Genomic DNA, 13,542 nt, shown 5'->3' on the forward strand with positions numbered 1-13,542 from the left:
GGTAACATAATAATTAGTTTTGAGAGTGCTTGGAAACAGTTAAGAAACATGTGCCTATTGCTATGTAAAATTGCTCAATAAAATATTAATCAGAGCAGGTTAATATTTAGATTTTTCATTGTAACAAAAATATTTATTTATTCGTTCGTTCGTTCGTTCGTTCGTTTATTTATTTATTTGTTTGTTTGTTCGTTCGTTTTTGTATTTATTTACATAGTGGCACAATATAATTCACAATTTAAAACAATATCAACTGAATTTATTAATATTTATATTATTCGTTGTGAGGAACAATTTATTTTAGAGTATTTTGTCATTTTAAAATGATAACAGAGCTCTAAACGATAAACCGAAAAAATATTTTGTCCTCAGCAAAAATAATAACACAGTACTGATTGCTTAGGTAGCTAATAGTTTATAATACACTATTAAGTGCTTAGGGAACTAATAATGTAAAGGAACAATATTTCGAAACGACAGAGACCAGCGACCGTATTTCCGTGTAACACCGGAAGTGGGAGGAATGACATTCTACTGCAGGACAAACACGAGACTGTCATGTCTGGTAGAATGATGAGATCGAGCTAAATGACTGAGCTGTAGCTGTGTTGTATGATAATTGTAAATAATAAAGATGACAGCACTGACGTGTAGGTTCATTAAAGTTGCTGATGGTTTGCTAAGAGGAGCGCCGGTAACCGTTTGCCGAGCTGGAGCAGCGCTGCAGAGGTATTTGCTGTTAAAAACGGGATATTAATGTCATAAAATTATGTAATCTTTAATTCAAGATCATGTAAATCTCACATAAATACAACAAATCTTATTATTTAGGCGTATTATTCACGTTTATACGTTTAACAACTTTATGTAATGTCACTGTCGGTAGTATCACATTATAAACTCTTTTTAACGTGGTATTTATGTAAAAAGCATGGCAGTTCCCATCATGCCCGTTTTCTGTGTCTTAAGCAGAGCTCCTGTCATTCAGTCTATAAGAACGCATCGGACAAACACATGGTGGGATGAGCACCTCACAGAAGATAATGCTTCCTTTCTGAAGAAGGCCGTTACAGAGGAATATAAACAACAGACCACAGACAAACTCAACCCCCTCAAGGATGAGCCCTGGCCCAGACATGAGTGGGTGGAAGGTGGGTCACACCATCAGAACACCTGAGGTCTGTGGGTGTCATTTCCGCTCCAGACCTACAGGAGGCAGCGTGCTTGTGCTCATGATAACTACTTCAGTTTTAATGGTTGTATTGATATGTAATCTGGATTTCCTCAGGGAGTCGGAGAGTTGGTCTTGTGGCTGTTAAACTCGGAATGATGCCTGTGTGGACCAAATCTGGAGAGAGACACGTAGTGACCATGCTGGAGGTAAAGCGGATATACAGTGCATCCGGAAAGTATTCGCAGCGCTTCACTTTTTCCATGTTTTATGTTACAGCCTTATTCCAAAATGAATTAAATTCATTATTTTCCTTATTTATAATACCCCATAATGCCAACGTGAAAGAAGTTTGTTAGAAATCTTTGCAAATTTATTAAAAATAAAAAAAAATCACATGTTCATAAGTATTCACAGCCTTTGCCATGACACTCAGAATTGAGCTCAGGTGCACCCTGTTTCCTGTTGATCATCCTTGAGATGTTTCATTTATGTAGATCAGGGATCATGTCGGGAGTAAATGACGACTGCTATATTTATTATTACAGTCATGGCCAAAAGTATTGGCACCCTTGGTAAATATGATCAAAGAAGGCTGTGAAAATTCATCTGCATTGTTAATCTTTTATTTAAAAAAATTCACAAAAATCTAACCTTTCATTGGATAATAAGAATTTTAAATGGGGGGGGGGGGGATATCATTATGAAATAAATGTTTTTTCTAATACACATTGACCACAATTAACGGTACCCTTTTATTCAATACTTTTTAAAACCTCCATTTGCCAGTTTAACTGTAAAGTTTAGCTCTAAATTTTCTACTATAATGTCTGATGAGGTTAGAGAACACCTGACAAGAGATCAGAGACCATTTTATTCATCCAGAATCACTCCAGACACTTCAGATTCCCAGCTCCATGTTGGTGCTTCTTCTCTTCAGTTCACCCCACTCTAGGGCTGTGCGGTATGACGATATATATCGGATGGACGAAATAAAAAGTCTATCGTTTCATATTATGCTCTATCGTTTATTTCGTGGTGTCGCAAAATACATTGTTTACGGTAATACTTTTTAATCATTTGGATGACTGAGATCTTTACACCCCATCACGGGGTGTTAAGGGGAGACATAACCAGGTGGAGAACGACCAGAACAAAACGAGGAGGTCGTTCCTAAACGAGGGACTACATCTGTAGCATGGGCGTGTGTTTTTAAGCACTGCAGTTTTAAAACAACCGATTTTAAGCCGTTGAAACACAAACAACAGAGTTATATGCGTGCGCCGTCTCTGTTTCTGTGTGAGAGGACCGCGCTTCTTTTTTTTTTTTTTTTCGCTTTATTGACTTTGAACGATTACATAAACACACTTATATGCGTCAGAATCCCCGTCTTGGCAAGTATCCTCATAAAGACAGCAATTTAGGTCTTAAAAAAAAAAACCGCTAAAAGAGAAAACGCTTGTAACGGTATATTGGATCCAGACTTTGGTCTTAAAGGGGAAGCTGTCCAATATTCTTTCTGTCTGCCATTCATATTAATCATAGCACATTGCTAGAAAATCTAACTTGTAACTTTAATAGGAAGAAATAATAATAAAAAATAATGATATATGTATGTGTGTGTGTGTATAGAATCTATACATAATACACGTTAATTATATCTATCATAGATATAATTAACACAGTGAAGACTAATTAATTTACACAATGTATATAGCGTTTATTTATTGTAGTTTTTGTCCTATTGTTTGCAATTAGTTTCTTATACTTATTTCATCACTGACTGTTTATTTATTTTCAGTGAGCTTGAGTTCTTTTTTGTTTTTTTTGTCTATTTTTAGGCTTGTATTAGTTTGATATTGACATTGGTGACAAGGATTATGAAAATTCAATGGTATCAAATATTTTAATATCATAACTTTTTTAAAAGAAACAAATTACTATACCGTGATATATATCGTTATCGTGATATAAGATTTTGGTCATATCGCCCACCCCTACCCCACTCATTTTCTATAGGGTTCAGGTCAGAGGACTGGAATGGTCAGCAGAAGCTTGGTTCTGTGCTCAGTGACCCATTTTTGTGTTGTTTTTGAGGTTTGTGTTTGGATTATTGTACAGTTGGAAGATCCAAACATGGCCCATTATAAGATTTCTAACAGAGTCAGTCACTTTTTGATTTTTTATCTGTTGGTATTTGATAGAATCCATGATGCCATGTGTCTAAACAAGATGTCCAGGACCTCCAGCAGAAATATAGGCCCACAACATTAAAAATACAGCAGTATATTTCATTGTACACAAAGGGTACTTTTTTTATCCCTGTGTTCACCAAACCCATCTTGAGTGTTTGCTGCTAAAAAGCTCATTTTTTAGTTTCATCTGACCATAGAAGCCAGTCCCATTTGAAGTTCCAGTCGTGTCTGATAACTGAATTTGCTGGAGTTTGTTTTTGGATGAGCGAGGAGAATTTTTCTTGAAACCCTCCCGAACAACATGTGATGTAGGTGCTGTTTGTTTTTTTTGTTTTTTTTAAGGTTTTCTGACCAGCTGGAGAACTACTTTCTGCAATTCTCCAGCTGTGGTCCTTGGAGAGTCTTTAGCTACTCAAACTCTCCTTCTCACCGTGCATTAGGACGATATAGACACACGTCCTCTTCCAGGCAGTTTCGTAACATTTTATGTTGATTGGAAATTCTTAATTATGAAATTACACCATTGCCCTGATGGTGGAAATGGGAATTTTCACTGCTCTAGCTCTTTTCTTAAAGCCACTTCACTAATTTGTGAAGCTCAATTATCTTTTGCTGCACATCAGAACTATATTCTTTGGTTTTTCTTATCATGATGGATGAATAAGGGAATTTGGCCTTTGTTTTCCCTCCTATTTATGTTTCTGTGAAACAGGAAGCCATGGCTGGATAATTTCATGTTCATAATCACGCTGGTGTGCTCAAAATTGTAAATATGAATGGGAATATACTTCAGAGATATTTTACTTATGAGAATTTCTAGGGGTACCAATAATAGTGTCCAATGTGTATTTGAGAAAAACTATTTCATAATGAGATTTCCCCCCATTTTCAATTGGTTTAGTTCAATGAAAGGTTAGATTTTTTATATATATATATATATATATAAATAAATAAAAGATCAAAAGGATTAATAATGCAGGTTTATTTTCAGAGCCTTCTTTGATCATATTTACCAAGGGTGCCAATACTTTTGGTGACACAAGAACCTGATGGTCAGTCTAGTTGAGCTCCATGATCATATGTGGAGATAGGAGAAACCTACAGAAGGACAAACATCACTGCAACACTCCATCGATCTGGGTTGTATGGCGGTGTGGCAAGACTCAATCCTCTCTTCAGTGAAGACACATGAAAACACACTTGGAATTTGCAAAAACGTACCAAAAGGACCCTCGGACTCTGAGAAACAATATTCTCTGGTCTGATGAACCTCAATTCTAAGCATTATGTTTGAAGGAAACCAGCTCTGCTCATCACCTGCAGAGTGCCATCCCAAAAGTAAAGTGTGCTGGTAGCAGCCTCATGCTGTGGGGCTGTTTTTCAGCGGCAGGGACTTAGGGACTCGTCAGAGTAGAAGAAAAGCTCAATGCACCAAAATATTGAGGTAGCCTTAATGAAAGCCTAGTCCAGAGCATTCAGAACCTCAGATTGGGCAGAAGGTTCACCTTCCAACAGGACAATGACCCTAAGCACACAGCAAGAGTGGCTTATAGACAACTCTGTGAATGTCCTTGAGTGGCCCAGCCACAGCCTGAGCTTGAACCCAATCAAATATTTCTTGAAACTTGAAAATGTGCGTCTGCCCCCATCCAAACTGACAGAGCTTGAGAGGTGAAGAGGCAAGGACAAGAATGGCAGATAATTGCCAAATGCTGATGAGCAAAGCTTGTAGCATCATACCCAAAAAGATTTGAGGCTGTAATTGGTGCCAAAGATGCTTTAACAAAGTATTGAGCAAAAGCTGTGAATACTTATGTACATGTGACTTTTTTTCTTTTTAAAAAATAAATTTGCAAAGATTTCAAACAAACTTCTTTCACGTTGTCATTATGGGCTATTGTTTGTAGAATTGAGGAAAATAATGAATTTAATTCATTTTGGAATAAGGCTGTAGCATAACAAAATGTGGAAAAGTGAAGCCTTGTGACTACTCTCCGGATGCACTGTAAGTTCATCATTTTATTACAGAGGTGGAAATTTAAATTGTATATAAAATCATGGGTTGTTCCCGTGAGATTAATTGTCAAATTACATTTTTAATTTGATTGGCAAATGTAAAAAGTGCATTTAAAAATATCTAAATTTAGATTTTTATTTTTATTTTTATTTTATTATTATTTTGTTAAAGAGTGATGCTTTGAAAATTTGGCAACTGAAAATATTTGGGCAGAATGCATTTGGAGGGCTGGAATCCTTAAAGAAATGGTGACATTTAATTAATGCTTGTAGATTTGTGCAGTATGTTATATATTCATTATATTTCTGCTTAATCTGTTGTTCATTATTTAATGTAAATTTATGAAAACAAGTTTTTTTATTACAGCCACCATTTAAATGTGTATGTCAACAATGAATTGGAGTAGAAACGTAATTATGTCCTTAACCCTTGTGCATCAATAAAAAAAAAGTTACACACAGGTCCATAGTGGACAAAAATGTCCATGTCAAAAAAACGGTCATAAAAATCTTAAGCTTGGGAGCACAGACTTAAGTTAGGTCTCATTTTAAAGAAGACCCATGGCAGGTTATTGTTGAAGTAAAAAGTGAAACCAAAAAAACGTTATACAGGTTTAAGTTTATGAAAATGATTTATGAACAATATTTTATATAAAATATATATTTTATGAAACATGTTGAACTCTAAACCTGCTAGAAAATCAAAGCCATAAATCTAAACAAGTTGTGTTCCAAATTTGAGGTTGATATCTCAAAAAATTAGCTTTCAGTAAAATTTTGTTTGGGTGCAGTACCAAATTTTTGGTGCACACAGTAGTTGGATTTGTGATTTGCAGTCAAGTTTTTCTCTCTCAAATATTACAAGAACACACATGTACACACACACATTTTTTTATGACACACATACAAACCACACTCCGACATCCATACCAACACACCCACACAATTATAGCTGCATTATTTATCCAGTTGGCTCTATTATATGCAGAAGCAGAAAACAGGAATAAAGCGAGTATTTGCTTTATAGGCCAAACCTGAAAAAATGTCACCATCTGGTAAAAAATTAAATTGTGAAGCCTTGCCAACAGAATGAAAGCCTATTAACAAAAATTGCATCAATTTACAGTTAAACGGCACTGCAGTTTTAATGGATTTCAATGGGGACATTTTGTCCAAAAGGCACTGAGAGGAGCTTTTTTTTGTATCTAGTGTAAAATAGATTTATTAAAGGAAATGAGGGTGGAATATTGAAATTCCAATAAAAATACACACCTGAGCCAAAATGTATGCAGTTAGCATTAACACAGGCAAAATGATCAAAAAAACAAACAAAACTAAAATGGACAAAAATGTCCATAAGGTTGCACAGGGGTTAAAAGGTTGAAATAAAAACTTTGTGCATTGTAAATGCTTAGATTTAATTTAGTTTTGATTGGAGTGTTTGTTATTACATTTGATTGAATAATTAATTGGTTATTAAATAATCACATTTTGGTTTCTGTAAAACATTGGTTTTGGTGCATCACTAATATTAAACTGCATTTTAAAACATTAATAAAAAAATATATATTGTCCAGTAGGGTATGTTTAACTTGTTGTGACTACATCTCACCGTAGTCTCCAAATTGTACTGAATTGGTGCATTAGTGATAAATACATTTAATCTGGTCTGTTATATTATGGTCTGGTCTGTTATCCCCCAATTGTAAGTCGTTTTGGATAAAAGCATCTGCAAAATGACTAAATGTTATATTGTGCTGCTGAGGTATGGAAAATGGTTAAATGTAGTTAAAGATGTGTAAAAACCGCAGAATCAGCCTCCATTGAGTCGGTGTCTCTGAGAGTGGTACTATTTCCAAGCTTGTTTAAGGAAGCTGGACTTCCCATGGCATCTCAATCAAATATGACATTAACACATCCAAATCTCTCTCTCAGGTGCAGGACTGTCATGTTGTGAAACATCTCTCCAAGGAAGAGTATAATGGGCGCACAGCGGCTCTGATTGTGGGTGGAAAAAACGTCTCTCCGTTTCATGTGAGTAAGAAAAGTCTTTAACGTTTTTCAAATTAAGGCTGTTCTTGTCCACGCACGTTTTCCCCCTCATAATGAACCCTTGTCTCTTCACCTTTCTGGCGGTCCTTGACCTCTCTGAGGTGGAACAGGATAATAGACTAGAGCTTTTCTGCTTCTTTGGAGAGGGAGTATAATAAGACCTGAAGAGCTCCTGGAGAGAAATTACTGAGCTCTCAGTAGATCTAGAGGTCACCTTTTTGTGTGTGTGTGTGCACGTTAAAGGAAATCAGATTGGAAAACCAGGACTACTTGTCTTTTGTACAACTTTTCTCATTGTATTCTTCTCTCGCTTCTCTCTCTTACTTGTCTTTCTCTATATGTGCTAGAAAAAAAAGACTAACAGTAATGGATGTGAGAATGATAGAAGGGAGGATTTTTTTTTTTTTAAACAGCAGAACTAAACTATTCTATGGAGTTTTTAGTGAAAAAAACTTTGGTCGGTGTCCCTTTTTTTTCCATTTTTGGCAGTAAGCTGGTGTGTATATTTGTGTTATGTCTATATTTGACAGCTGCCACAAAGTGCTGCTTGAAGTATAATTGTCAATTGTCCTGACCTTCAGTCTGAGCCTTCGGTCTCTCCAGAGCCAGTCAATCAACTCCCAAAACACAGCAGAGCAGTTTGGCTTTAATGTATTCTCTTTTTCATTCTCCCTTTCTCCTTTTGTAGGATTATATAAGTTAGTAAATCACTTGAAGTAATTGAAAGTCAATCTGTCTTTCTCACAGAGGCCAGAGGGATACTTAGAGGTTTTCCGGAATGCAGGAGTTCCTCCCAAACAGAAACTCACCACGTTTTGTGTGTCAGACAACGCTATCATCAAACCAGGTTACTTCATCTGTCAGAACCCTTTGCTTAGCAGATTAAGTCATTTCAGCTGTATCCCTTAAATTAGATGTTTGAGAAAATAAAACTTTTTTTGATGTTTGTTCATGTTTTTTTTTTTCTTGTAATATATTGTTTTTTAATTTTAATTTTTTAATTTTATTTTTTACAATTTTCTGTTTTGTTTTTCTTGGTTTTTTTTTTCATGTGTTTTCTTTCTGTATTATTATTATTATCATTATTATTTTATTTATCTTATTTACTGTTTTGTTGGTCTAGGCACTCCTCTCTATGCAGCTCACTTCCGTCCAGGACAATATGTGGATGTCACAGCGAAAACGTGAGTCAAGGACTTTTCTCCATGTTAAATTCCTATATTCCAGCTTAATATGCAAAGACTATTAAAAAAATTAATAACCCATTTGTAGATTCATTCCCATTTTAAACACTTGTTTAACCAGCCTGACATAGCAACATTGGCTCAAACAGTGGGTCTGAATTCTCTGTTTGACCAGTGGAAGACAGGGAATGTATGAATCTATCCTTATTTTTTGAATTTCCATTTAGTAATACTAGCAGTGCATGAAGTTTCATGATCTTATGAGCTGATGATTTAATCAACACTAGATATTATTCTTTCCCCTCATTATTAGATTTGTTTTTTAAAGTTTTTCTGCAAAACTCTTTTTACTTTCTGACATAAATGGGATGAAGGGAGATGCATATTTCTTATGCTGACAAAAAGCTTGATTGACTGATATTTTGGTCAGCAGAAGGCATGCGTCCTACTGTCCCAAACGGGAGTGCCTGATTTCACTCTTTCCCTTTTACCTTTATTTGAAGGGCCTCATCTCGTCACCAAATATAATGAACGTGTGAATCTCAGGGAGTGAGTTCTTGGAATTCTCCTATTAGAATAATAGAAAAGGAATCATATTCTAAAATACTTTAAAGTGTGTGCAATTGACCGTTCGCAAAGACCCGCCCTCCTTCGTTAGTGTGTGCAATTGTGCATTTTCAATAAAAGTGCCACTAGTGTCACCAAATGGAATTGCAAAAATAATGATTTTTTTCAAACAGGTTTCCTGAATATCTACAATTGGTCAGACAAATGGATAGTCCCACCTCAAACTCAAACCATTGGTTGAGCCAGTGTCAAACTGGTCGGGTTGCGCAAACAAACAGAGCAATGATTTGGTGGCGCCACAGTATTTTGGGTGAATTTACAAATGACTATTTGTCTCTGCATATTAAACTGGGATAAGATAAAGTATTTTAACATTGAAAGAAATGACACCCATCACCTTTAATGAAAAGAGCCTTGCTTCATAGATGCTATAATTAATCATAGCATCTGAGTCGTGTCAGCCCTATTTCATGCCTGAGATCCTGCCTGTCTGAAGCTTCGTCCAACTCTTATGTTGTTACACAGCGTATGATGATTAATGTTCTGTTTACATCTTTACTGTATTAAAACTTGATCTTTTTTACTGTAGAATTGGCAAAGGTTTTCAGGGAGTGATGAAGCGCTGGGGGTTCAAAGGTCAGCCAGCTTCCCATGGACAAACTAAAACACACAGGAGGCCAGGCTCTCTGGGGCCCGGAGGGGTGAGTGTTGTCATTTCTATACTTAAAGAGTATCACTTCATGCTAGTGGGCTTTGCAGTGTGATTCCCTTGTGTATTTTCTGGGGATGCATGATCTATGGGCAGTGTATTTAATTTTTTTGTTTATTCATATCTAAATTTTTGTTCAAAAGTTGTGGTTAGTTCAGTAAGAATTTTTTTTTAGAGAAAGCTAAAAAATTATTTTATAAATTATTATAAACTATTTTGAACTTTGTTAATCAATCCTAAAAAAGGTATCACCATTTCCACAAAAATATTATGCAACACAGCTGTTTTTAACATTGATAGCAGTAAGACATGTTTCTTGAGCACCAAATCAGAATATTAGAATGATTTCTGAAGGATCATGTGACGCTCAAGACTGGCCATATTTGAAATTGTAGTAATATTTCACAATATTACTGTTTTTGTTTTGATTTAAAAATTAAGTTCTTATAATAATAAAAAAAAAACGACTTTAAACTTTTGAATAGTAGTGTGGTCATTTCCTGTTCCATCCAGATTAAAAGTTTTGTCACTGAGATGCTAGGAACTGATTGAATAGGAAAGATTTTCCCCACACTGTATATTTTCAGATATTGAAGCACTTTCCTCTCTGAGAGGTTTCACGTCAGTCATTCTGGGTAGCTGTGACTGTCCCGTATGGTCTCTCAGGAGAGTTTAGCGTGACCTCAGCATGCCCTTTGAATGGTTAATGGATGAGTGAAGTAACTTCTTATCTCCTTGCTCTCAGGACCCAGCAAAAGTTTTTAAAGGAAAAAAGATGCCAGGCAGGATGGGAAACATTTACGACACCACTCATGGCTTGAAGGTACACCTACCAGAATGCACAAAATGTACTTTTAAATCATTATGAAACTCATAAATAAATTGTGACCCTGGACCACAAAACCAGTCTTAAGTCGCTGGGGTATATTTGTAGCAATAGCCAAAAATACATTGTATGGGTCAAAATTATAAATTTTTATTTTATGCCAAAAATCATTAGTATATTAAGTAAAGATCATGTTCCATGAAGATATTTTGTAAATTTCTTACCGTAAATGTATAAAAACTTCATTTTTGATTAGTAATATGCATAGCTAAGAACTTCATTTGGACAACTTTAGATGATGTGGGAGGTGGGAGAAGAATGGATGAAACGCATTTGTCCGTGTTTCACTACATCTCGAATCGCGCTCACGGAAAGCGCTTGAGAAACAGTATCTCTTCCGTGGCTCGATACGCTTTCAACTCGCTTTTTTTTTTTTAGTCTCGAGCGAGAGACTGTACAACATTCACGTGACATGATTTGACTGATTTTTACGTAGAAAGGGTGACAGCGCACCGCATTAAAAGAAATGATCATTCATGTTTTCATAACCACTGGCCAAACTCAAAAACGAAACTAAAATTAAAACATCTTTGAGAGCAAGGGGGCCCTACGCAGCTTGCGTATTCTGCGTATAGGGAGGATCGGCTCTGGACAGGTATGGCTGTGGAATGGGGTTTGACCAAGGAAATATTTACAGTCAAAAGATTTTTTTTTTGCTTTAACCCCTGTACACATTTATTATACATTTGTCCTTTTCATTTGTCCATAAAGCCAAAGGCATGTTCTGCTGATACTTCTGCTCTGCTTTGCACTGTGCAGCTTACATGATGCTGCATTGCAGATATTGGGTGGCATAAACATTTTTTGTTGTATATTTTGTGCAGTATGACAAGTAAACAAACTGAATTCATTTATTACACATCAAAATACACAGCACAATTTCAAAGCTCAGCTCTACCATAATAAATCTTGGTCTCAGGAGACACCTACTGTAAAGTCAGCCAGTGGGAAAAATGATTTGTGAGTATTTGTAGTTTTATGGTCTTTTCTCTGGCAGGTATGGAGGGTGAACATCAAGTATAACATCCTCTACGTCAACGGTTCTGTCCCGGGTCACCGCAACTGTCTTGTTAAGGTAAAACGCCTCACACATACTCAAACTCTCAAGTGTACAAAGTCAAATGCACTTATCCTCAGGTAGAATATCTTTTTGAAGGTGAAGGATCTGCTTTTATCTTTTCTGCATCTGTCTTCACTTTCAGCAGTGTTTTGCTAAAAAAAGAGTTGCGTACTGTACTGTCCATGCCAGCACAAGCACTGACCTTGGCAGGCTAGCACACACTCGTGCTGAGTGATTCATCTATATCAATGCACAGAGGCGTTTGTGTGTCCAAAGTGCATCAGTGAATCGATCATATATGGTCAGCATTTCGTCTTGTAGAGTTTGCTTACATACACACTCAACCTAAAGTTAAACTCTCAAAGACTGACTTCATTCAAGAACAGATGACTTTATAACATCTAGTCGAGTGTATTCTTCTCCAGTTGTTTAAACTTAGTGCTTATGTTTGCTCGATCAGGTCAGGGACTCGACTTTGCCCACTCGGTTGGAGAACAACAAGAACCCGCCGTTCCCCACGTTCTTTGCTGATGGAGATGAAGAGATCCCTGAAGACCTCTACGATCAGGACATGTTCCAGTTTGGGGAGCCCATGCCTGAATGAGGTTGTGACCCCATGATTCTTGCTTACGCTGGTAAAAGACATTGGCCATGACGTGACCCTTGATCGGGGTCTTTCATCTTGTGGGCTTAGCATTGCTGCGCTGAAAGACTGTGTCAAAGAAGTGTCAAGCAAACACATAAATGCAGGTTCAGGTGGAGTGTAAAATCATTCTTCTGTATAACAACTGAATCATTTTGAAGTGTCGAATGTTTGTGTATTTAAACAATAAAACCTGTTTGATTATAATTTCTGTGTTTATTTTCATATGCTAGAGCGACAAAGCACTGCATGGAAGCATTTAGGAGAGTAGTTACATTGTTATATATAAAATGAATCTATAATTAAGATACATGTATAAGTAATATACTGTATATATTTATTATATATTATTTTATGTGTATGTCTATAGATATAAAATAACTGAATACAATTTGTAATATAAAATATATTGTATTTTATATAAACAATTTGAGAATTTATTAAATAATTTAACAATTTTATTGTGTAAATATTAATTTTAATATTAAATAATAATTACCTTAAATATTAATAATAAAATAACTAGAGGCACAGGGTTTGGAATGAAAGAAATAGAGGGTGTGAGTTAATATGAATATTATCATTTGCAGCAAGTTTGGCATTCAGTTAACTAAATGATACTCAACATTTCTAAATATGCTTAATATTAAACTAAACTCAAACTTCATGCATATATGTGACTGTGGACCACAAAACCAGTCATAAGTAGCACAGGTATATTTGTAGCAATAGCCAACATTGTATGGGTAAAAAATAGATTTTTCTTTTATGCCAAAAATACAGAAAATCATTTTCCATGAAGATATTTTGTAAATTTCTTTTTGAATGTGTAAGTGGTGTCAGCATTTCTGTACTTATGACAATCTGCTTGATGGATGTAAAGTTGCAAATACATCAAGCTGACAGCAAAACTCTGTAAGGATACCCTGATGGGACACACTGTGCTGACCTCTGTGCATTAGAGAAGAGAGCGGGAGGAGGAGGAGGAGGTGGAGACGGAAGGATGAATAGATGCTGACAATGGTTGACATTTCTCCCTCTCTCTCTAAGTGAGGGGAA

The 13,542-nt window shown here is 35.9% G+C and overlaps 1 protein-coding gene across 2 annotated transcripts; it reads left to right on the forward strand.

Annotated features, from left to right (window-relative positions):
* Positions 1–467: 467 nt before the first annotated feature.
* On the forward strand, positions 468–12,690 carry mrpl3 (mitochondrial ribosomal protein L3). 2 transcript variants are annotated; one of them, XM_058754666.1, is made up of 10 exons: positions 468–729; positions 970–1,151; positions 1,289–1,380; positions 7,318–7,416; positions 8,182–8,281; positions 8,558–8,618; positions 9,775–9,886; positions 10,640–10,717; positions 11,778–11,855; positions 12,301–12,690. In XM_058754666.1, the coding sequence occupies exons 1-10, from the start codon at positions 635–637 to the stop codon at positions 12,442–12,444; spliced, it is 1,041 nt and encodes a 346-aa protein (XP_058610649.1). In that variant the 5' UTR covers positions 468–634; the 3' UTR covers positions 12,445–12,690. The 2 variants fall into 2 exon arrangements, with proteins under 2 accessions (XP_058610649.1, XP_058610650.1); XM_058754667.1 differs by having other exon boundaries at positions 470–729; positions 973–1,151.
* Positions 12,691–13,542: the final 852 nt, after the last annotated feature.

Source organism: Onychostoma macrolepis, chromosome 19 (assembly GCF_012432095.1).
Source record: "Onychostoma macrolepis isolate SWU-2019 chromosome 19, ASM1243209v1, whole genome shotgun sequence".
Classification (NCBI taxonomy): Eukaryota; Metazoa; Chordata; class Actinopteri; order Cypriniformes; family Cyprinidae; genus Onychostoma; species Onychostoma macrolepis.

Bases quoted from the DNA above. Each gene is read 5' to 3' on its own strand.
- mrpl3 (XM_058754666.1), top strand. From the start codon at position 635: ATGACAGCACTGACGTGTAGGTTCATTAAAGTTGCTGATGGTTTGCTA. The intron at 7,417-8,181 runs GTGAGTAAGAAA...TCTTTCTCACAG, and splicing joins AAAACGTCTCTCCGTTTCAT to AGGCCAGAGGGATACTTAGA. The intron at 10,718-11,777 runs GTACACCTACCA...TTTCTCTGGCAG, and splicing joins ACACCACTCATGGCTTGAAG to GTATGGAGGGTGAACATCAA.